This window comes from Vigna unguiculata, chromosome 3, assembly GCF_037176805.1.
Source record: "Vigna unguiculata cultivar grain cowpea cultivar isolate G323 ecotype 2 chromosome 3, ASM3717680v1, whole genome shotgun sequence".
Taxonomy (NCBI): Eukaryota; Viridiplantae; Streptophyta; class Magnoliopsida; order Fabales; family Fabaceae; genus Vigna; species Vigna unguiculata.
Genome location: NC_140794.1, coordinates 11,189,734 through 11,212,682, shown reverse-complemented (window position 1 = coordinate 11,212,682; position 22,949 = coordinate 11,189,734). Strand labels below are relative to the sequence as shown.

General features: G+C 33.9%; 2 protein-coding genes and 1 pseudogene across 2 annotated transcripts; 2 read left to right on the top strand and 1 right to left on the bottom strand.

The window, feature by feature from the left end:
• Window positions 1-57: 57 nt before the first annotated feature.
• On the top strand, window positions 58-2,575 carry LOC114176580 (uncharacterized). The gene is made up of 6 exons (XM_085671553.1): window positions 58-318; window positions 402-746; window positions 788-848; window positions 935-1,161; window positions 1,521-1,651; window positions 1,858-2,575. The coding sequence occupies exons 1-6, from the start codon at window positions 58-60 to the stop codon at window positions 2,573-2,575; spliced, it is 1,743 nt and encodes a 580-aa protein (XP_085527679.1).
• A 6,535-nt stretch (window positions 2,576-9,110) lies between these two features.
• Window positions 9,111-22,076, top strand: LOC114176639 (Ankyrin repeat family protein with DHHC zinc finger domain-containing protein). The gene is made up of 13 exons (XM_028061749.2): window positions 9,111-9,485; window positions 9,718-9,858; window positions 10,542-10,654; window positions 11,061-11,140; window positions 11,793-11,956; window positions 14,578-14,716; window positions 14,836-14,935; window positions 19,376-19,433; window positions 19,867-19,944; window positions 20,092-20,190; window positions 20,449-20,527; window positions 20,633-20,781; window positions 21,508-22,076. Exons 1-13 carry the CDS (start codon window positions 9,252-9,254, stop codon window positions 21,694-21,696), a joined length of 1,623 nt encoding a protein of 540 aa, XP_027917550.2. The 5' UTR covers window positions 9,111-9,251; the 3' UTR covers window positions 21,697-22,076.
• LOC146887469 (uncharacterized) lies at window positions 16,916-18,322 on the bottom strand (annotated as a pseudogene).
• Window positions 22,077-22,949: the final 873 nt, after the last annotated feature.

Sequence of the window (22,949 nt, the reverse complement as noted above, 5' to 3'; positions counted from 1 at the left end):
GGAATGTTACACACTAGGTCGAGGAAAAAAATTAATCACAATCAAAAAAGTAATGAAATGAAGAAACATGCTAGAGGGTTGTCTGATAATGAATATGAATCAGATGAGTTGGTAAGTAATGAAGGCAGTGATTCCAGCAGTGGTGATGAAGATACATGTGGAAGTTTTCCCACTTTTTGTATGTCGAAAAGTATGGCTGAATATGAATGGCAAGTTGGGACATATTTCGTTAACAAGGAAGAATTTATAGAAGCCATAAGAACTTATGGGTTGCAAAGCGGGAGAAATTTTAAATTTGAGATGAATGACAAAAAAAGAGTAAGGGTGGTATGTTGGGTGCAAGAGGAAAGTGTGTATGGATTGCTTATTGTGCTTATGTACCAATACTTAAAACCTGGCAGTTGAGAAAAATTGTTGACAAACATACTTGTTGTAGGGAGTTTAACAATCGTCTAATCAATGCAAAGTGGTTAAGTGGGAGAATAGAAAAGACAGTTAGAGAGAATCCTACTGTGAAGGCCATGCACATTCGAGAAAAGGAGTTAAGGAAGTGGAACGTGTCTATATCTCGTGCTATGTCTTTTCGAGCAAGATCAATGGCTGCAAACAAGATTGATGGTTCCTTTATAGAGCAATACAAACGTATATATGATTATGCTCATGAGTTGCGTAGATCAAATCCTGGTTCAACAATTAAAATAAAGGTTGAAGATCATGATGGTTCAAAAATATTTCAGAGATTATACGTTTGTTTAAAAGCATGCAAGGACAACTTTGTATCATGTAGGTCTATAATAGGATTGGATGGATGTTGTGCCTCATGCACCTTTGTATCAGACCAGCAAAAGGTAATAATTTATTTTTCAGTCATTTAATTGGTTTTAATTATTTCATTGCAGTTCTGCTTTCATTTAAATGTTGTTATTTTGTTAAGGTCTGCTGCCAACTTTAAATGAGCTCATTCCTGGAGTTGACCAAAGGTTCTGTATGCACCACTTGTACGAGAACTTCAGGAAGAAATTTTCATGGAAGATTCTGAAACGTTTAATGTGGAGGGCTGCTTACTGCACACATCCACAAGCATGGGAAAAGGTTATGTTGGAGATCAAAGAAGTTAATGAGGATGCATTCAAACATTTAATAGCTATTCCTCCAAGGCAAGTATTTGGATGTTTGTTAACTTTCTGTATATTTTCATTTGGTGCACACTGATAAAGGTATTGGTGCAAAGTAATAATAGGTGTGATTAGAAACTAACTCACAACACTCTTCAACTGCAACTGATATTCTGATATGAGGTTAAAGGTTATTAGGAAAAGTACCTAGCATGGCAAATTTGGAATTAATGCATTACTGCAGTAAAAACTAGTTGCTATAGTATCTATTCCTGATTTAAACACCAAACCTGTAGCAGTTTCAACTTTCCAGTACCACTTTTTCTTTTTATGATTTGTTTCTGAGCGTGCGCATATTTTCATTTATCATTTCAATATTCTGATAATTGGTGCAAACTGATAAAGGTATTGGTCAAGATCAAGGTTCAATACCATGTCAAATGTGACACACTAGTGAACAACATGTTAGAGGCCTTCAACAGCGTGCTAGTGGATGCTAGGAGTAAGCCAATAGTTACCATGCTTGAAGAAATAAGGTTGTACATGATGAATAGATGGGCAAGTAATAGATTGAAAGTAAGTTCTTTTAAAAGTTCAATATGCTCTAAAATTCATGATAGACTGGACAAGGAGATGTAGTTAACAAAATATTGGGTTCCAAGGTATTGATTACTGTCTATTTTATTGTGAATTTTGTGATTGGACTGCTTCATGATGTACGTGACTTTTGTTATGCATGTAGTTGGTCAGCAGACAAGATTTTTGAGGTCAGACATGTTTCTACTATTGGTGACAAGTTTGTAGTTAATGTGGACAGCATGGAATGCAGTTGCAGAAAATGGAGTATTACTGGCATTCCGTGTTGCCACTCGCTAACTGCAATGAACTTCTTGAATCTAAATGCAGAACAATATATAGCACACTGGTTTACCAAGTCATCATATGAAGAAATTTATAACTCAATAATATATCCTGTGAACGGCCAAAATGTTTGGGAGATTACTCCATTCCCTGATGTCTTGCCTCCTGTAAAGCGTAGCTTACCTGGAAGACCAAAAAAGAAAATGAGACTTCTAGCTTCTAAGCTGAATAAAGATGAAACCCAGGTTAGAAGAGGAGGGGAAAGGAAGAAATGTGTCATCTGTAAACAAGTAGGACACAATAGAAGCACATGCCCACATGCTCCACCATCTCCAGAACCATCACCCTATACAACTCAACCGTCAACTTCTAATGTAGGTGATAATCTGCCACCAAGCGTCAATTTGACTCAAGCTTCAACTTCAAATCAACCAATTCCAGCACTTGCAACAACCATTGCAGCACCTGCAACAGCCATTCCACCACTTCCAACACATCCCACTGCAACAACAAATGCACCACAACGTCTCCCATCACGTGGCATACCCAACATTAGGCAGAAACTTCCACATAGGAGGGGGAAAGTTTGGAAACCGTGAAGTACTTGATGTATTTTGGATGTAGTATTTGTTGTATTTAATGTATTTTGTGGTCTGTATGCACTTTGGATTTAGTTTTGGATGTAACACTTGATGTTATTTTGGAATTAGTTTTGGATGTACCACTTCATGTGGACCCATATGTGGGTTAAGATTGCAGGCTTTGTTCAAAACTAGTTCAATTTATTTAGACAAAGGAATATATTTTGGACTTCTTGTGGCCCCTTTCAGAATATATTTTGCACTTCATGTGGCCCCTTTCATTGCTTTAGTGTTGCACACATATTAACACACATATTTTGCATTTCATGTGGCCCCTTTCTTTCAATTGTATAAGCCTTTTAATATTAACAAATTTTCACAGATAACAAATTCACCAATGCAGAACACACTGTGGTTTGAAACTTTATATATCACACCAAAACAAGCTATATAATTACACAACATACCAAATACAACCTTCACAACAATTTAGGGACTTTTCAACAACACTGAAACTAAGATTATATTAAGGACAACAACAACACCAACAACTCCTATTAAACATTTCACCCATTTCTCATACAACTTAATACTCTTTTCTAAACTACAAATCTCCCTATTCTGGCTGAAGATAACACCATCTCTTTGGTCAATATCATCTTCTCCACACCACTTGAAATAATTACACCCAACAGATTCATGATTTCCTCTCTGTTCATAAAACGAAGACAAAAACCAATCAACAATAATTACAATCAATAATTTTAAAAAACAAATCTGCAACAACACTCAAGCAACTAACCTTGAAATTTGGGCATCCCCAAAATTTCTTCCCAGCATTCCTAGTTGTTCTAGCAGTTCTAATCATAGCAACATCTCCACACCGACAAATTGGAGTTACACCCAACCCTTTCCATCCACCACTAGCAGAGGAGAAACCACCATTTCCATTACCCGAACACGTGCAAGAACAACAAGAGTTCACTTGTGACATGCTTCAAACCACAACAAACTCGCCACCTGCAGGATTTCACACCAGCAACGGAAAAAAGGGGAAGGAGGAAGAAAACCTTCTCAATTTAGGGTTTCCTTCTCAATTTAGGGTTTCATTAAGACTCATGCCACGTCAATTGCACCCCCTTTTAAAAACTTTTGACATGTATCAGTTCAATTATGCCACGTAAGTACTGTGTGAACGACGTTTGTTCGATTTAAACGGAAAAGACCAAATTGAGTCACTTTTGAAAATTAAATGACTAAATTGATACTCCAAATTTTTAGAGGACCTTTTTGAAACATCAAAACAAATTTAAGAACTAAAACAGTAATTAAACCTTTATTTTTCACAATCATCAATTAAAAATCTTGATAAACTTTGACTTTAAAATAATAATCAAGATTAAATAGAAAATTCATCAATATTAATATTTTAAATTATTAATAATTATTTAATATTTATATGTTTTTATAATTAACATTAATCATCTAAACAAAATATTAAAAAATATATTGATTTTAAAAAAATTCAATTCAAATTTAATATATTTAAATGTCATAAAAAAATAGGTATGGCAACACAAAAGCTAAAACAAATTTATTTTAGTATAATAAAATAATAAATAAATGTTAATAAAAGAATAACATGAAGACAAAATTAATCATGACTACTCTATGTCCATATCTTGGCTTTTCGAAAAAAGAACCTCGAAATTTGTAATTTTTAATTATTACATGTTTAAATTTTCGAGTTTTTGGTTTTTTATAAATTAAACATATTTTAAATTCTTCGAAAAATTGGATTTGGTTTCTATCTTAACTATTTTCATGACTAACTATAATTTTAAAGATTTATGTAACATTTCATTTAATACTATTTGTTTTTAATTTTAACTATTTTCATGATTAACTATAATTTAAAGATTTATGTAACATTTCATTTAATATTATTTAATAATATAATTATTAAACAAAAATATTTATATGGATAATCATAAACATTGAAGTATTAATATGTAATTATTATATTATAGTTATCCAAAAATAAAAAAAAATACAAAAAGAAAGTATGTATACTAGAATTCCAAACATCAGTTGGACAATCACATCATCATCTTTTTGAACAGATTCAGTTACAACTTTCTTTTTTCTAGTCACACTAATCAGGTGTTGCAAATGAGAATACAAAACAAGATAAAAACATAGAAAAGGATAAACTAATGTACACAAATGATTAGTCATTTAAAGGATATAACTTTTTAATCATACATAATCAATCATGAATCATTATCATCCTATTCCATACAAAGACCCAAACATATTCATTTACCTGGATTCATGCATTAATATCGAATCCTAATAAGTTGTGCACTTGCGGTGGATTCTACTGCTCTGTAGAGCCATAGCTTGTGGATTTCACCCTACCACTTGAGCAAGGTAGAGAGTCCTTAGACTAGGACCTCCTACTTTTCACCAGATACCCCATCCTTCTTTACTTGAGAATTTAATGGTTATTAGAGTATTATGATAACTTCCAACTAAATCTCTACATTAATGCATACACCACTACAAATCATAACTAATCCTTCTTGAGTTAGTATCTACCATTCTCAATTTACTCTCATACACCAATCATCTCACAAGTAATACATTCACATTATCCATAAGACATTAAAATTTAACATAGAATAACTAGTAGAGTATGATACATTCGCTCAACGAAATCATCCTCTCGCTAGACGAAAAGTGCACAAATGTCCACTCATCCAAGATCGGATGACTTTTCCAACGAGTGAATCACTGGAACTTAAGAGGAAAATTCTTCCAAAATTCACCTAGAGAGGTGTACTCAAGATTTTATTTGTTCTGGAGATTGAATTCGAGTAGATTTGAAGAAAAAAAGTTGCGAAAGTTTAGATGTTTGGATTAAGATAAAATTTGTGAAAAATGAGAAAATAAATTATGAAAATTAGTAGGTGATGTGATGGATGTGATTAAAAAAATGATTTAATTGATAAAATATAAGATTATCATTTTACATTTGTATACAAGTAATTTAAATTAAATTATAAATAGTATAAATTATATTATAATGAAATGTGAGTGATTATTTAAATTGAAAAAAATAATATTCATAAAAAATATTTTAAATTAAAATATGATTTTTAGAAATTAAGATGAAAAAGAATTTTGAGAATTAGTTTAAATAAAATTAAACAATAAATTGACATTATGAAATTATTTAAAATTGAGATGTGGCTGCTAAAATTAATGTAAATTAAATGGGATTAATTTTGTTAAAAAAATTATATATTAATAAAAATAATTTAAATGAAATTATCCACCTTCAAAATTGATGATAACACTTTTTATATGCTATACTCAAAAAACAAAATATTACAATAAATATAAAGTAGGTGATGATAAAGTTATTAAAAACTAAATTTAAGTTTGTTCATTGTGAAACATATTGGATTGTCATGTGTACTCACAATTAATATAATATGTTGATCGAAGAAGAATATATAATATGTTGATCGAAGAAGAATATCGCTTGAGTTTGATGTGGGTGACATGTATTCCTACATGTAATACCAACAATTTGAATTAGGAAGGTCATCAAATCAAATAAGTTGTCTCCGAAGTTTCTTAGACCGTATCAAATCATCAGAAAGATCGGTCTAGTAGCATATGAATTTGCATTATCACCATAGTTGACAAATTTTCACAATATTTTTCATGTATTGCAGTTTAGGATGTATATCCCAAATCCCATGCATGTGCTTGAAGTGGATGATATTCATATAAGGGAAGGTTTATCTTTAGATTCTAAGCCAGTGTGAATGTTGGATTACCAAACCAAAAAGCTTTGAGAAAAGGATATTCATACAGCGAAGGTGCTTTGGGACGAAGGAACCCAAGAAGCAACTTGGGAGTTGGAGGACAACATAGGAAGACCTATCCATATATCTTTCTTGGTAAATGCAATTTTTGAGGATGAAAATTTTTAGGTTGGAAAGAATGTAACACCTAGGAAAAAAAATTCACGAAGAGCGTCGGGCATAAATAAATTTCATGAAGAATATCGGGTGTGCATAATACCTTTTAAATTAATAAATATGAATCAACATAAGAAGTGAAATGTAGTACAGTGGGTTAAAGTCTTGTTATAGGTTGAAGGTAGAATCGTCAAAATGGGTTGAAACTTGTGAGCCAACCTAGTCCACCACGGGTTCAGGCCGAGTTGGGTTAAATTATTTTTACAAATTTTAATACGGGTTAATATTTGACCCAGCCCACCTAGAACCCGTGGTGAGCCAGATTTCCTCACCAACTCGCAAATAAAGGATCACACAAGTGTTTTTTGTTAAGTTGGACTTTGCATTTGGGTCAGGTTAGGTTTTTTTTTAGCCAACACATAAATAATTTGTATTTTTATTATTTTGGTTTGTATTTGAATTGTATTAAAGTTTATTTATATTTTGATTTTAATTATAATTTAGTTTTGACTGAAAAAAAATAAATGTATTTTTTTAATTAAGTGAGCTCATGAGCCAACCCGTTTAATTCACCAACTCGTGGTGAGTCAGGCCAGGTTTGATTTTTTTTGGCTTGCTAATAAGTGAGTCGGGTTTGATTGACTCACTAAGTAATCAACCCGTGGTGGGTCGAGCTAGGTCAGATCGGGTTACCCATTTTGACATCTTTAGTTGAAGGTCATGTATTTGATTCCTACTTTGTGCATTTGTTATGAGTTGGAGGTCATATGTTTGCATATGCATCAATTTGCAAAACACATCAAATGCACGACGTAAGAATCAAACGCACGACCTCCAACACTCAATAAGGCTCTAACCAACTATGATACATTTTACTTTTTATCTTAATTCCTAAACACGCCCAACACTCTTCATCTATGAAGCACTGATACTTCAATTTGGGTCTTCATGAAATTTTATTTATTTTTTTCAAGTCTTGCATTCTTCCCAACCCAAAAATTTTCGTCCTAAAAAATTACACTTATCAACAAAGATGTATGGATAGGTTTTCCTCATGTTTCCTCCAACTCCAAAGTTGCTTCTTGGTTTCTTCGTCCTAAAGCACTTTCACTATATGAATATCCTTTCCTCAAAACTTATTGGTTTGGTAACTAACAATTGATATTAGAGTCAATGTTACGAGTTCAATTTCGAATGGACAATTGTTGAGGGCGAAATTGTTGCAGGTGACATCAATTGTCCCATGGCAGAGGCCAAGAGGGTTGAGTCACGAATCATGGCGCTTGGACTATTACGTTCTTAAATAAAAAGAATTGTGTCCTAATTAATAGATATAACTTTTGGCTTAGTAATAACCACTCAATCCACTGTGAATCACATCCCATCTCAATATAAATAGACCACCATCAATCACACTCAACAAATTTAAATAAAACATTTCAAATTTAAAACCCTCTCAACGAGTTTAAATAAAGCATTCAAAAGTTAAAAACACCCACCTCTACCGCGACCGATGCATGAAGCAGAGAAATTATGTTTTTTGGAATTTGATCGGGTATCTCTGCATGGCGTAGATGCATGGTATGCACGATGGAAAAGGTAAAAATAAAAATATATACACAAAGGACAAGTAAACAAGTAAAGAAAAATGAAAAAAAAACATAAGGACAAAATGATAATTGTGTTGAAATTAAGTATTAAAATGATAATTATTAAATTTTTGTGGTATATTTACTATTGAAAATATTTTACATTTTTTTAATTAAAAGTTTTTGTCATTTAATTTTTTTATTAACTAGATATGTTATTATTATTTTCTTTCATCACCTTACTTGATTTTTGTTATATGCTATTGTATAATTTTTCAATTTTAATATTGTATTTTTGAAATTTCATTCCAAATGCTTGATATACTTCCATTTCTCCAAATAACTAAACCCATCAATCCCTTCTCCAAATAACACCCGAAGAGAACAACACTCTCAATACCTTAGGAAGGTGAATCCAAATAACAACCAAGTGTTTGTACCAAAAATCAAAGCTTAAAGATAAAAAAAAAAAACAAATCCCACATAAGTTTGTTCGTAAGTTCCAACTTTACCGAATTAAATTAAGTGCAACCAAACCCTACATGGATCAATACAAAATCAAATTCAAACAAACAAAAAAAGAAAAAATAAATTAAAATATTGGGAGCTGTTGGACACATCAAAATCACTAAACCTTCCTATATAATTGTAAACGCAAACTGGAATCCTAAATAAATCTTAAAAAAAGAGGATCTTTGCTTTTTATAGGATACATGTTAAGGAGTTAAAAAGATATGACTTTTATATTGTTGGCCAGGGAGTGTATAAAGAATTATACTCTGTATAAATGAATAACTGTATTCACATGAAAACCTAATTAATTGATTGAAGTTATAAAGAAGTATAGCAGTAATCACATGAAAACCTACATGACAACCATTAACCACATAAGAAAAAAACTAACAAAATATTATATAGGTTTTTAATTTTAAAAATAAAAATAAACGATATAGAGACATTGTTACTGTTGAAGAATCAGGAAATTGAAAGAAAAGACGAAGAGAGGGAGGGAGGAACACGAATTGATTTCGTTCTCTCTTTCTCAATTACAACCTATTAACCCATTTATTCTTCACCTTTTCCAACCCTAACAGTCAATTTCCTTCATCCATGGCTTCCTCGGAGATCGAGGTGGTATCATCATCATCATCGGTCTCCAAACCCAACGACCAGCCTCTTATCCTCGACGTCTTCACCGCCTCTACTCACGGCGACTTCAACAAACTCAGAACCTTCGTCGAACAACACGGTGCCTCCGTATCGGTTCCTGATGTTGGTGGCTATTACGCTATTCAATGGGCCTCGCTTAACAACTTTCATGACATTGCGCACTATCTCATTCAGGTACATTCGATATTGTTCCCCTTATTTTATTTGAATGGAAAATTGGGCGTTTCCTTTTTACTTTTTGAATTTAAGTTGGTCTCGGCTTCGTATGGAGCAAGTTTCGATTTTTCTTCTTTGAGTGGTTATGTGTCGTTCAAGAAATTAATATTTTTCAGAACACTCAGTGAAGCTAGTTTATGAAGTGATTTCAGTTGAGCGTGCTCTAATTTGAACTCTACTTGTTATGAAGCATGGAGCTGATGTGAATGCTAAAGACAACATGCAACAAACAGCATTGCATTGGGCTGCAGTTCGTGGTTCAATTGCAGCTGCTGATGTACTTATGGAGAATGGTGCTCGGATTGAAGCTGCTGACTTAAATGGATACCGGGTATTGTTTTCCCTTGGTGGTGTACTCTTGCATACTTGTCACTATTTTATAAATGAGTAATTTCAGGAGAATTTACTTGTTTTCTGTAATTTGGAGGCATGGATTGGGTATTCTAACATTTTAAATTATTGCATCCAAATTCATGTCCTAGTTTGAATTATTTACTTTTTTCAACTCACGGTCTCTGTATTTTAATGTTAACTTTCCATATCCAAATCTAAAGGGCTGAATAGCAACTGTATAAAGAATTTTATAGTTTATTATTTCATATTCGAATTTCTAAGTATCAGCATTTCACCCAATTAATTGATTGAAGTTATACAATTTTTTAAAACATAAGCTTTGGTGTTTTAGTTATTAAACAATATATGTTAGGTAAAAAAATGAAAGACGAGTTTAGTGTATGAAATTGTGACTTATATTTCGCCAATAAGATTAGAATCAATTATTAAAAAATACTTGTAATGATTACTAAAAGCTATCTATATTTTAATTATCGTCTAATAATTGGTGTCCATAAACTCTATTGGTAGTCGGGTACATAATAGGTAAGCAAATGGGTTACCGTGTGAGATTGATTGGCACCTCTTCCTGTATAAGGAAAACCCTGGACTTATTCTGCCTACTACCTGTTTAAATGTTTCTACTGTTGCACTATTTTCATAATTAAACGGTTTCTGCAGGCAGTTCATGTTGCTGCACAATATGGTCAGACAGCTTTCTTAAATCACATTGTAGCGAAGTACCATGCCGATTTTGATGTGCCTGATAATGATGGAAGGAGTCCTCTTCACTGGTATGCCTTGAAGCTTTTTGATTGCTATGTACGATGAAGAAACCGTATTTTGACAATGACTTGGTTGTCAATGTCATGGTCCAAAATTTGCATCTTTCTTTTGCTTTTAATGCACTCATAAAATTGGTTAAAATCAACATAATGCAGATTTTGCTTTGGGCTAAACTGTATATTTTCCTGTAAACTAATTATTTTTATGGAGTATGTTGACCAATGAAATGTTTCCTTGCACTTCGAAGAGTTTTGAAGTACTTTAGGTATGTAAAGTGTTGTGTCAAATTTGTTGAAGCTCACCCTAAATGATTTGATTTTGTTTCTAATTATTATGGTTTCATATTCAGCAAATCCATCGAAGAAGTTGAGTTTTTTCCTTCGTTTTTTTTTACTTCTTAATTCTCATGTCCAGGGCCGCATATCAGGGATTTGCTGACACAATAAGATTGCTTCTATTTAGAGATGCATGCCAAGGAAGACAAGATAAAGATGGTATGGCTAGTCAGCGCTTAATTTCCTATAAATTTTTTATAAGTTCTCCAATTATGTATTACTTATACCATGAGGTATCTTGTCTCTCTAGTTTTAAATATGCTAAAAAGCAGTTCAACATAGACTCTCATAAGCATAAACATAGTTGAAGTCATTGTCATTCTATCATATGCTGTATGCTGTGATTAGCCATCACTTAGGTTGGCATTGCATGTTATATGTGATTATGTTTTTGGTAATGAGTACTAGACAAGTTTGCATGAATAATACTATATTAGATTGAAAAAAACTTTAATTATTATTATTATGTGTTACTATGCATTCAATGTACACAATGATTTATTTCACGTTCTTGATGTTACTGTTTCAATGGGTTTGGATGCTGGACTAGTCTATTTGAAATCTAAGAGGCTTGAGACCTGCCTATAGTTTCAAGACTTTGTTTGGGATACATATTTTAGTTTTTATGTTGATATCTTAGACTATGTTTGACATTTGAAATAGTCATAGAAGTTGACTGTTATTTTTCATTATTAAAATAGATTAAATCTTTTTGGTAATACTTTTGAAACAGGTTGGTTTTTTCCATTTTGTTATAGTTGCGTTGATGTTTTGTCTTTTACATGATGATACTCAATAAAACTGGTTTTAGGCTGTACACCATTGCACTGGGCTGCATTAAGAGGACATTCAGAGGCATGCGCTGTGCTTGTACATGCAGGCACAAAGGAAGAATTGATGGTGAAGGACAATGCTGGACACACGCCTGTACAACTTGCATATGATAAAGGTCATCGACATGTCGCTCCTTTCCTTGTACGTAACATTATATTAATGAGGCTGTTGGTTGTGTAATATGTTAAGAACATTCTTGACGGGACTTGTAGTAATTAATAAGCTTTTTCAAATTTAGTTTTTCTAGGTGCTGGAAAGTGCTGAAATTAACAGTTTTATTTTAAAAATTATGAGGGGAAAACTAGATAACACGCTCATGATGACTTCAATACCATTTCATTTGCCAACTGTTCCAAAATCTTAAGCTGCTGTGTCAAAATACTGGAATAGTTTTTTGTAGTTAATTAACAAACCTGTTTTATGTTTTTCTAAACTCAAGTGACACCATTAATTGTTCGGAATATTTTCTATTGTGTTTTCTAAAACATTGAAAAGCAATCAAGGGCAAAAAGAAGAGGTTATTTTACATGAAGGTACATCCAAAGTTTTGAATAGTTTAATGTACAAAGAATGTGATAATTGTTTAAACTTGAATAGTAATCTCTAATATTTATGGTAATATTGAATTACTTTCCAACTAAGTATTGTTGAGACATTTTTTTTTGTTAAAAGCTCACCTCATTATTAGATATTAGGTGGTTTTAATATTTAGGTGTCTTTGTTAGAGTTTATTTGTAATTTATTTGGATTTATCTTTTAATGAAGTGCTAGCATAAGTGTTTGAGAGGACTTATTCTTAGAATTTGGGCTTAGGATTAATTCTACAAGGCTGGTAAGCCGAGGACATCCTAGCATATGAAGGACTAATAGGCTATATTTTAGTCGATGTAGATTTTGGGATCTCGACACCCCATGCTTGAGACTGGACATCCAGAGCATGGACAAATGTGGGTTACCTAATGATAATACCCCTGCATGTGTAGGAATAGACATCTAGAGCATGTACAAATATGGAGGATTCAATGATGAATCTAGGATAGACTCTAATCTCATTTTACTATATGAATATTAATTTTAAATTTAAGTTTGTTTAATGTTGTAATATAGAAGAGGTTATTGTTTTTACATATGTTGTTTCTTTATGTATATATGTTATATATGAATATAATTAACGTAAGATCTTACCATCTTGGTTACATGTTTTCATCCCCATCCCCATCCCTATTGTATCTTAAGTTAACAACATTGCTTCCTAGTAGGATCAGATTGGGACCATCCAGAAAACTGAAAACATGTGGGATTGGCCCTCTCCAGCTAATTTGGGACGTAAGTTCCAAGTTGGAGTTTTGCAACCTGGTTTAGAAAAAGTGTTTTTGTTGCCCCTTTCTGAGTTGCTGACCCATAACTTTGCGAGTTGACCCAAGAGGAGCAAACCCAGATTTGGTTTTCCTTTAAGCTTCAAAATCTCTTTTGTCTTCATGTGACAACATTTATCTCTCATTTGTTTCCACCTTTGAAGTTTTGAACCCTTATCTCTGCATTCTCAATTTTGTTGACTTCTATTTTTTTGTTCCTTTTTCTTTGGTTGTAAGTTCTATGGTCCCTTTTCAGTCAGGATGTAAAACAGTCTTACTCAATACTTTTGTATACACTTGACTGAGAGAGTATATAACCATAGTGGCCATGGTTATCAAACTCTAGGGTTAACCCGTAAACCCATTCGAGTTTACGAGTCCAATGGTGGCTCACGAGTGAACTTGGTGTGTGGATTAGTGAACTCGGACCTGACTCGTACAAACTCGGTGGACTTGATACTAACTCATGAGTCAGAGGTTGAGTGAACGGGGTGCGGAAGAAAAGGCCTCAACGACCTGGGTCCTTCCGTCTACGCATGATTTAAGTTTCGTGTTTCATACCAGAACCTTCACCTTTCAGATCTGGTCACTGACGCCATGCCTCTCCTCTCTTGTCACCTTGGCTCACCATTCCGTTTTGCCCTCACTGGTCTCACATTCACACCTTACATTCAATCCTCGCTATTGCATAGTGTCATCTCACCTTGAGTCAGCTTGTCGTCGCCTTGCTTTGTGGTTGCCTCATCGTGGTGTTCAGGCTCGTGCTTGGTGCCTCTTCCTTCTTCGGTTTAGCCTTTGTTTGAAGATGGTTCTCAATTTGGGGTTTTACTTTTCAGAATGATTTTCAGGGTTTAATTTAGTTAGGGTACTCTTTTGGGCTTTTATTTTGTTTAGGGTTTTGTTTTTCGGTTTTTTTCTTCCAGCCAATCAATTTTCTTCCTACACCCCATCAAGTCTTCCGACAAAAATATTTTCAAAATTGATTTAGTTCGTTCCAGAAAGCAAAATCTGGAAGTGATAAGGTACAAATTCATAAATGCGGAACTGGTATAAAAATAATTATTTGTCTTTATTGAACTTACGCATGAAATAGACTCTTATGAGTCTACAAGTCAGGTTTATGAGTTGAGTTTACATACCTTTCACGAGTCTATATAGACTCTCGAGTTTGATAACCTTGATAGTGACACTCGAATTTCTTTACTCATCTGATGTTAGTTTTGTGAACGATGGGAGTATATTTTATATCTTTTAAATTGACAAATTAATTTGAGAGCAACAATGCTGTTACCTTAAACATCAAATTTTACTTCTGAAAAGTGAACCCGCACCAGTGACTTGTTGCACTTTGTTTATGCAGTTATACTCTTATTGGCTTCATAACTGATTAATGTTATACTTTTGCAGTCAAATCAACAACAGGCTCATAGCAACAACTGGAAAGGGAAAGTTTGCTGTGGGGTGGTGACAGATATTGGTTATGCTCCCATCTTATTGTTTATTATGATCTTGTCCCTGATCCTCTTCATCAACTCAGTTATCGCTGGTACTCAAAACTTGTACATCAATTTGCAATACCGCACAGCCACACATATGCACTCATTAATTGTTACTTGAGCTTTTTGTGACGACTCAACTTCAATGAATCTTTTCCACTAATGCCAGCTCCTAACCTTGGAAAGATTACTGCTTCTGTTGGACTTTGGGCATGGACTGCACTTTCCCTAGAAGCTGCTGCCCTGATTATGTTTTATAGGTGTAGTAGGTAATCTTCTTTTCATGTATTCTTTCTGTTTTGGCTTTTGATATGGTGATATAAACACATGTACTTTCTTTGTATTTGTGTCATCTTATGTTGTATGCCTTCTACTGATGCATGCCTGTCTCATGTTGTGAATACTCCAATAAAATTCTATAGGAACTCAACTAAGACATTAGGACCAAAAAATGACCAGTGTTTCATTTTCTTGTGTTCAAGTCATCTTTTGAACGCTGTTGCTGAAGAAGAATTGTAGAATAACCATTTCTGTTTGTTGGTCTGCTTATTACTATTTACCAAGAAAACTCAGATAGAACTGGACCAGACAAACTGTAAGAAAAAAAAATCTGAATTTATTGATTGGAACCCTAAGTCCTGCAATCCTTGTAATATCAATCTGATTCTTGTATAATGTAGAATGAACAGACATGGATGAAGTAGATACCTCAAGGACCTGAAACTCTCTCCTCCAATGAATTCCAAAAATACTTGATACCCCCACCTCTATTGGTTTCCCTCACTCCTTTTTATAACAACTGTCCCTCTAGTGGTAACTAACTGTGGTCAATGTTTTATTACATTGAGTAATGCCTTTAAGGCATTGATTCCCTGATGTTCAACAAACTCCTCTTACTCTAGACCTTATTCATTTGAGGTTTTCTATCATATAATTGGTTACTTTTATTTTAACTCTTATTTTTCTGTCTGGCTATTGGTTTGTGGCTTGCATCATTTAGTGATTTTTAGGGTGACTATTGATATCTGATGACATAGCAAAGTTCTCAGTGATGTGCAATGAGTGCTGTGGGAATATAAACATGTTTACTTTCAATAGTTGAACTCAAAGCCAAACAACCAAGAAAGACATCAAACAACAAAACAGTTACATATATACAAACTCAACTTATAGTCCAAAAATATCACGCACGGAGTTGGGGTACTTGGCTTGAAGATGGTGAGGAGGGTGCTATGGCTAGAAGGGTGTGATGATCAGGAAAAGAATGCGAAGAAATGGAAGAGGAAGACAGGACTGGGTGCTATGCTGTGAGGAAGGAGTAATGATAGCCTTCCCCTCAAGCTATGTTGGGCCAAAGCATGAAGATGGTGGCTATGGTGAAGAATGGCTCGTGGAAGCAATGGAGTAATGGGTGGAAATGTGTCTCGGTTTGGAGGTTTTGGTGGTGGGATGAAGGTGGTTGATGGTGGTCTTAGAGAGGTTAACTTAGGCTAACTATAGAGAAAGGTGGCTAGAGGGATCTCTTGGGATGCTCTAGCAATGACTAAGAGACAAGTTTATGGCACAAAATAATTTTTGCAGCATAACATATACATCTCAAAGTGAAAATACATGGGAGGAGATACCTCTATTTATAGGAGAAGGTGTCTCCAAAGTAGACCCAAAACCCTAAAAATGCTACTTTGCACCAAACCCTAAAAATCCCGTCTTGGAAAAGGAGAGCATGACATGTGACACGCTAACTTTTAGAAAACTTTCCACTCCTAGAGTGCCATATGGAAAGCCATTTTAGTAAAAGTTTCTCCACTAAGAAAATGATACATGGCCACTACCTTTGTAAGAAAACTCTCCACTAAGGGCTTGCCATGTGGCATCATGTGTGTGGGATGCCCTTCACCAAGTTAGGTTACAAAACTAATCACCCAAGATTAACTTAAGCTAGGCACAAACATTGCCCTACAACTTTAGCAATATTGTTCAAAAACCTTACACTACTCGGCCCTTAATACAAGGCCTAAAAGAAATCCTACACTACATGACCCTTAATACAAGGTCTAGAAATGCTTCATGATGGCTCAAGTGAATAAGAGTTTAGCTTCACCTTGCATAGATGATGCTAACTTTTCTTGAATTTGTTTGGCCATGCTCCTTGCGATTGTACCCTTGGCTAGTGATTTGCCATCAGTGGGGAAGAAGAAAGAGGAGGTGTGGTATGCTCTTGCAATATGAGGAAGATGAAAAAGATTAGTTTAGGGTTTTCTTTTCCTAAAAGGAACATGGTACAGGCCTACAGCAAGCAACATAAAATAAAAGTAAAATTATTATAACATGGGCCAATCGATTAGTGGGCTGACCCGATCTTGGCTTGTATGGGTTATTAGGCCAAACGAGCTAGACTAAAAATGCTTTTGTCTGTTTAGGCCACCTTTTTTGAAGCCTAACCTTGCTTTATTTGTGGGTTACTTTACTTGGGTTAGGCCCATTTTGATAGCCCTGGGTGGAAGGGACATGAAGTGAATTGTTTAGTTTAATGGAAATATTTGAGTTAATGGGAGACAGAAGAGAGGATAAACAAAGCCATTAATATGCAAACCTTGACCATTTGCAATGAAAATGTGGCCTGGGCCATCAAATTGACTTAATTGATGTAAATTTTGAGGCTCACCGGTAACATGGAAAAAGGCACATGAGTTAGGGATCCATGTAGAGTTGGTGGCACCTTGTGAAGAATCATTAGCAAGCATAACGCCAGGAGTAGCTGAGTTGGCATTAGTATCGCATTTGGGTTCTTGATAATTTGCATTAGTTCTATAAAAGTAAATATTGGCAATGTTACTTCAAGCAAATTTCATTTTGGAAGTTCACAAAATGTTTTGCACAACCTTTCCAAAACCATCACAGCAACCACCATTACCGCCACCATGACTACCACCATCGTGAGTATATCCACCATTAGAGCCACCACGTTGTCCAACATCACCTGAATGGGATGAGTTAGAGAGTGCATAACCTTGATCGAAGTTGACAGAGGCATAGAACTATTTTTCCGGAACCTATTGGAATTCATACTCAACTCAACTTCAACAGCTGGAGGTGTCTTGAACTGGCTTTCAATAACTTAAATTACTAGTACATAATCTTGCACTAGTCCTTCCATAATAAAATCAACATGTTTTTCGTTTGACACTAATTTCCTACACTAGTGAGCTCGTTAACAATGTTCTTGAATTGAGACAAGAACGCACACATTGTTTTCCTGCTAGAGGTAACACGAAGATGAGTGAGAAGTTGACAAGCACACACCTTTGTAGACATATGAGGGTACTCATGTATTTTATTCTATACTTGATACGAGGGAATTGAGGCAATGACTTGAGAGGACCGATTTTGACAATGTTGACTGAAGCCAGGTTAGCAACATTTCATTTTGGACTTCCCAAGCTTCATACGCGGGATTAGCATTATCAGCATCTTGATCTTGATTAGTGTGGTATTGAGGAGGAATCAATGGGTTAACAACGAACCTTTAAATCTTGTGCGATTTGATGATGGGTTTGATTTGTTATCAACAGTGAAGATAATTTGAGTCATCAATTTCGAGCTGTGGAATTGGGAAAAGGTTGAGGCCATGAAGGGATGAGATTTGAGTTTACCATGAGAGAAGAAGAATTAGATTGCAAGAAAGGTTGGGGTTTACTGCACGGATCATTGGCTTTGGATACTATAATTTTAGAGAGAAAGAATTAAACTAAGAATTGAGTTTTTCATTTCATTCTTCCCACTGAACAAAACAAAGAGAAGCATTTATACAAAGGTTGATAATAGACTAACAAACATTTATAGCTGGCAAAACAAACTAAGAATATTCTATTTTTATGAATTATAACAAAAATGAAAAATGTAATATTTTTTCATATTATATTTTAACGCATACTAAAATTGCTGAATAAAGAGACTCAAACCATAGATCGACGAAGAGATCAACAAAAAGAGATACAAATGAAAGGAATAGAGAGAAACAAAAAGTTAGAGAAATAGAAGGAAAAGTAGAAAGTGACTCATGAACAGAGCTTATATAACCAAATCAGTATTTTTGTGACAGCAGAGGAGTTCAGTCAACTGAATCTCCATTGTTGGGTTTGAAGACTTGAGGCTACATGTTTAGATAGAATTTCAGTGTACAATAGTTGAATATCTGTTGACGGTCTCCATGTGGAGTTTTTAAATTTTTTTAAACAGAGCAGCTGCTTCCTTTTCGTCCATAGCTTCTATAGCAAAAGTGACCATCCTGCAAGGCGTACCCTGTAATGGCAGTTTATTGGAAATCTTGTATGTTGGGACCGGAACTGCCATTTAACATTGAAATGATGGAAATTAGGAGTCAGTATGGAAAAAAAATGAACATAAGAATATGAAAATTCTATTGAATGCAAAATTGCTAAATGTTCGTTGGTAGTATAAATTCTTTTATAACTTTGCCCGGGTCTGAATTTCAGAAATGTTTCTCCAGTTTTGTTGTCATATATTGTGTTATTTTTTTTATCTTGTATTCGCTGTCCATATTCATGATACCAAAATATATGTTTGCTATATGTATTATTAAACACGATAACGTGTCCTGACCACTGAATTCTCAATAAGATTTTGGAGTTAAATTCTAAAGTTTCATTCAACATTACTTTATTTAATGTTACTTCAATCTCATGCAGCAAAGATCCTGGTTATATAAAACGGCTGGGAGACTTGGGTACTCAAAGTGATACTGAGGTATGCCGCCCATTTGTAGCTGTTGTTTTATTGAATATTGCTTTTGAGTGATGATTGTTTTGAGGAAAAGACTTGTTCCCGCAGAACAGATTGTATAAATGGAAACTATCATTTCATGGGTCCTCCTTTTTTATTAATGGCATCGTGGTAGTAAGTGGGGGACATAAACATATGCATATTGCTATTATACTACATTTATTGTAACTTTTATATCAAGTGTTTCATAGAAATTACTTGGTTTTGTTTCAGTAGACAATGTATGTGTCACTTGAATTGTGTGTTGCATGTGAGGGAACACACACGACTTCATGCAACTCCCTTAGATTTCACTAGAGCACTGGCTAGAAAAATATGATTATTATATGTTTAATATGAGTCGTGCCTTACTTTAATATAGGCTCATTTACTTTTCTTTATGTTTTATATTTTGCAGGATCCTTTATTGAATATTGATCTGAATAGTTCCTCTGTTTGGACAGGAAATTGGTCTCAACTTTGCCCTACCTGCAAGGTTTACGTGATATTCTTTGTAGTATATTTTTTTCTTTGTAGTATTTAAAGTGTCTAATTTTGACATTTCACATACATTTATGTTTTACTTTATTATATTCTCAGAATAAGTTATCACTTATCAGGTTTTCTCAAATTGTATCATCAGATAATAAGACCTGTCCGATCTAAGCATTGCCCTACTTGTAAGCGATGTGTGGAACAGTTCGACCACCATTGTCCATGGATATCTAACTGTGTTGGGAAGGTAGGGGGTTTTGTGCTATCTGAATTGTTACCCACGAAATCAAAAGTGCATTCTTATTTTGAATTTCTTTTATTTTCAGTTCTAATCACAATATATTGCACTGTGATAAATCTACAAGATTCTTTCATTCCTCAATATATTTGATTTGGAAATAAGATGTCCTTCTTGACTTTCTGGTCAAATCAAGAGCTGTTTTTCTTCTTTTTCTCAGTCTATATTCTTCAAGCCTTATTTTCATACTTGGTATGCATCTTGCAGAGGAACAAAAGGGATTTCTTTATTTTTATCTGCCTTGGAACTTTGACTTCTTCCGTTTCTGGTGCCGTTGCAGTTCAAAGTATGTCTTGAAGACTCTCCTGCACCATTCTGTATTCTACATATTGAAAACTGCATAACTTATATTTTCAATTGAAATATATAACAGCCTTGTTTTCTATGACAGGAATTTGGACATCTACACCAACATTACTGGCAGGAGAAACATGGATCCATTATATGTTAGTACAACATCCAGGTTTAGTTGTGTTTTTGGTGATGGACGCAATTGTTTTCATTGCAGCTTCAACATTAACAATAACGCAGACTTCCATGGTGATTGCTTATTCCCTCTCCGCAAATAATAATTTAGATCTGTATGGGCAAATATATTGGGGAAAATTACTGGGAAGAATTATTTATGAATATATATTAATAAACATCTTCCAAGAAGGCAAAATAACCTCCTTTTGTTAGAATGACTATACTTTCTGATCAAACCTGGTAGCTTACCACAAATAATAGGGAAAACCTCCACAGGTCCAATTCTCCCACAAACGACTATATTTTTCCTCTCAGCTTCTTTGATTATTATTTATTGCCAACATGCCTTGTTTCTGTTAAACTAGGGAAGAGAGAAACATTGAGCTGAAACAATCTGTTTTTGACATAGCATGGGTGCTTTGTTTATATTGAGTAAAAGGAATCAATATAATAAATAGAGGAGATTTGATATCCTCTAATATTATATATGATACGGGAATAAATGAAAAAAAGTTCCTAATAAATACATATATAATCTATATATTGCTTGATTATATAGGATCAACTCCTTAGTTCTATTATTGTGACACTCCTCAATCTAGAGCATAAAGGATATACGCTAATGGTATTTTTTCTTATTAGTTTTCGTCATTCCTTCCGTTGAGCAACGTATCTCATACTCCATATCATAATTGTTGTGTACAAGCATCTCTAACATTCAACTTCTTACTTTCTGTTACTCTAACACCTATAAGATAGTAACTGGAAAGTTTTTCGTGTTTATATATTGTAATGCAGATTGCTCGAAATGTAACCACAAATGAACTAGCAAATTCTTCTCGCTATGACTATCTTCGTGGACCTGATGGGCGATTCAGAAACCCATATGACCATGGTTGTTGGAAGAATTGCGCTGACTTCCTTTCTCTGGGATATACAAATGATGATGAAATTGCTTGGCCTCGATTACAGCAGGTGGCAACTTGAACGCTCTCCCATGCCGTGTCTATGCATCCTTTGTTATATTGTCACATAGTTTTAATTCGTAGATATGTGTAGATGATAGTAATTTTCGGCTAGGGTGTTCATTCACTGACACATGTACATTTTGTTAGAGAGCACAAAGAAATAAAACATTTTTTCTTTTGGGATATCAGAAGATAACATTATTTGATACCCTCAAGTGGCAGTTGTGCTATTGTTTGGTGGGATATCCACTACTTCAGAGGGAGTGCATTTAAAGGACTGAAACAAATGTCTTTTAACTCTAACTCTGCTTTGGCATGGATGAAAAATTGGTTGGTGTAAGATGTGGAAATGACACTGAATTTTTACAGTGCTGGTCTTCAGCATTGGACTTTTAACAACACTATTTACCGTTTCCTTTGACAGGTGGGATTTATTTTAGAGGTAAGCGATGGGGACTTATCTACTGAGAAGTTTCGTCCCTTGTCTCTGCTATGACCAAAATTTCATACTAATATATATATATATATATATATATATATATATATATATATATATTTCAAAAGGGAATATTATCCTTCTTTAAAAGAAAACGTTTCACGTGTGACTTATTATTTTTCAAACGAAGCATGTATTAGATGTACCTATTTTTGTGCTAATGACGGACACTTTGTTTTAGTTTATTGGTATGAAAATGACATAAAGGAAAAGGTATACATATTCTTATGAAATTTCTCAATTGGTTGAATGAAAACAACAAAGGCGAGCCACTAATTTATTGATATCAAACAAGAGTGAGTAAAGAGCAGTTTCAGAAATTATATTGTTTTCTATGTTTTGAAAGTATACTACTTCGGTATTATTCGCTTCTGTAAAATATAAGAATTCAATTAAACAATTATCTTATTGAAAATTATGACAATTTCCATGATATGTACCCAAATAACTAAAATTAGGCTCACATCTGTTTTAGGGTACTTTAAATTTAGGTTGAGCTACACTTATTGTCTTTTTTTTTTATCTATCAGGTGTGAAGGATCCTCTATCTTGCTTACATTAATATAAAATAATATTTTAACACCTCCAATTGCACAGGGTATTTTTTATATGCGATCGTTAAATTTTGTAAATTGAAACTATTGAATCAATTCACATTTTATCACTAAATTATCATTAGTTTTACGAATTTTATTAAGTTTGTTTTCTTCATATATTGTCATCTAGTTCTTCAGTTTTTGCACATTATACCTTTATAGATTTTTTATACATTTAAC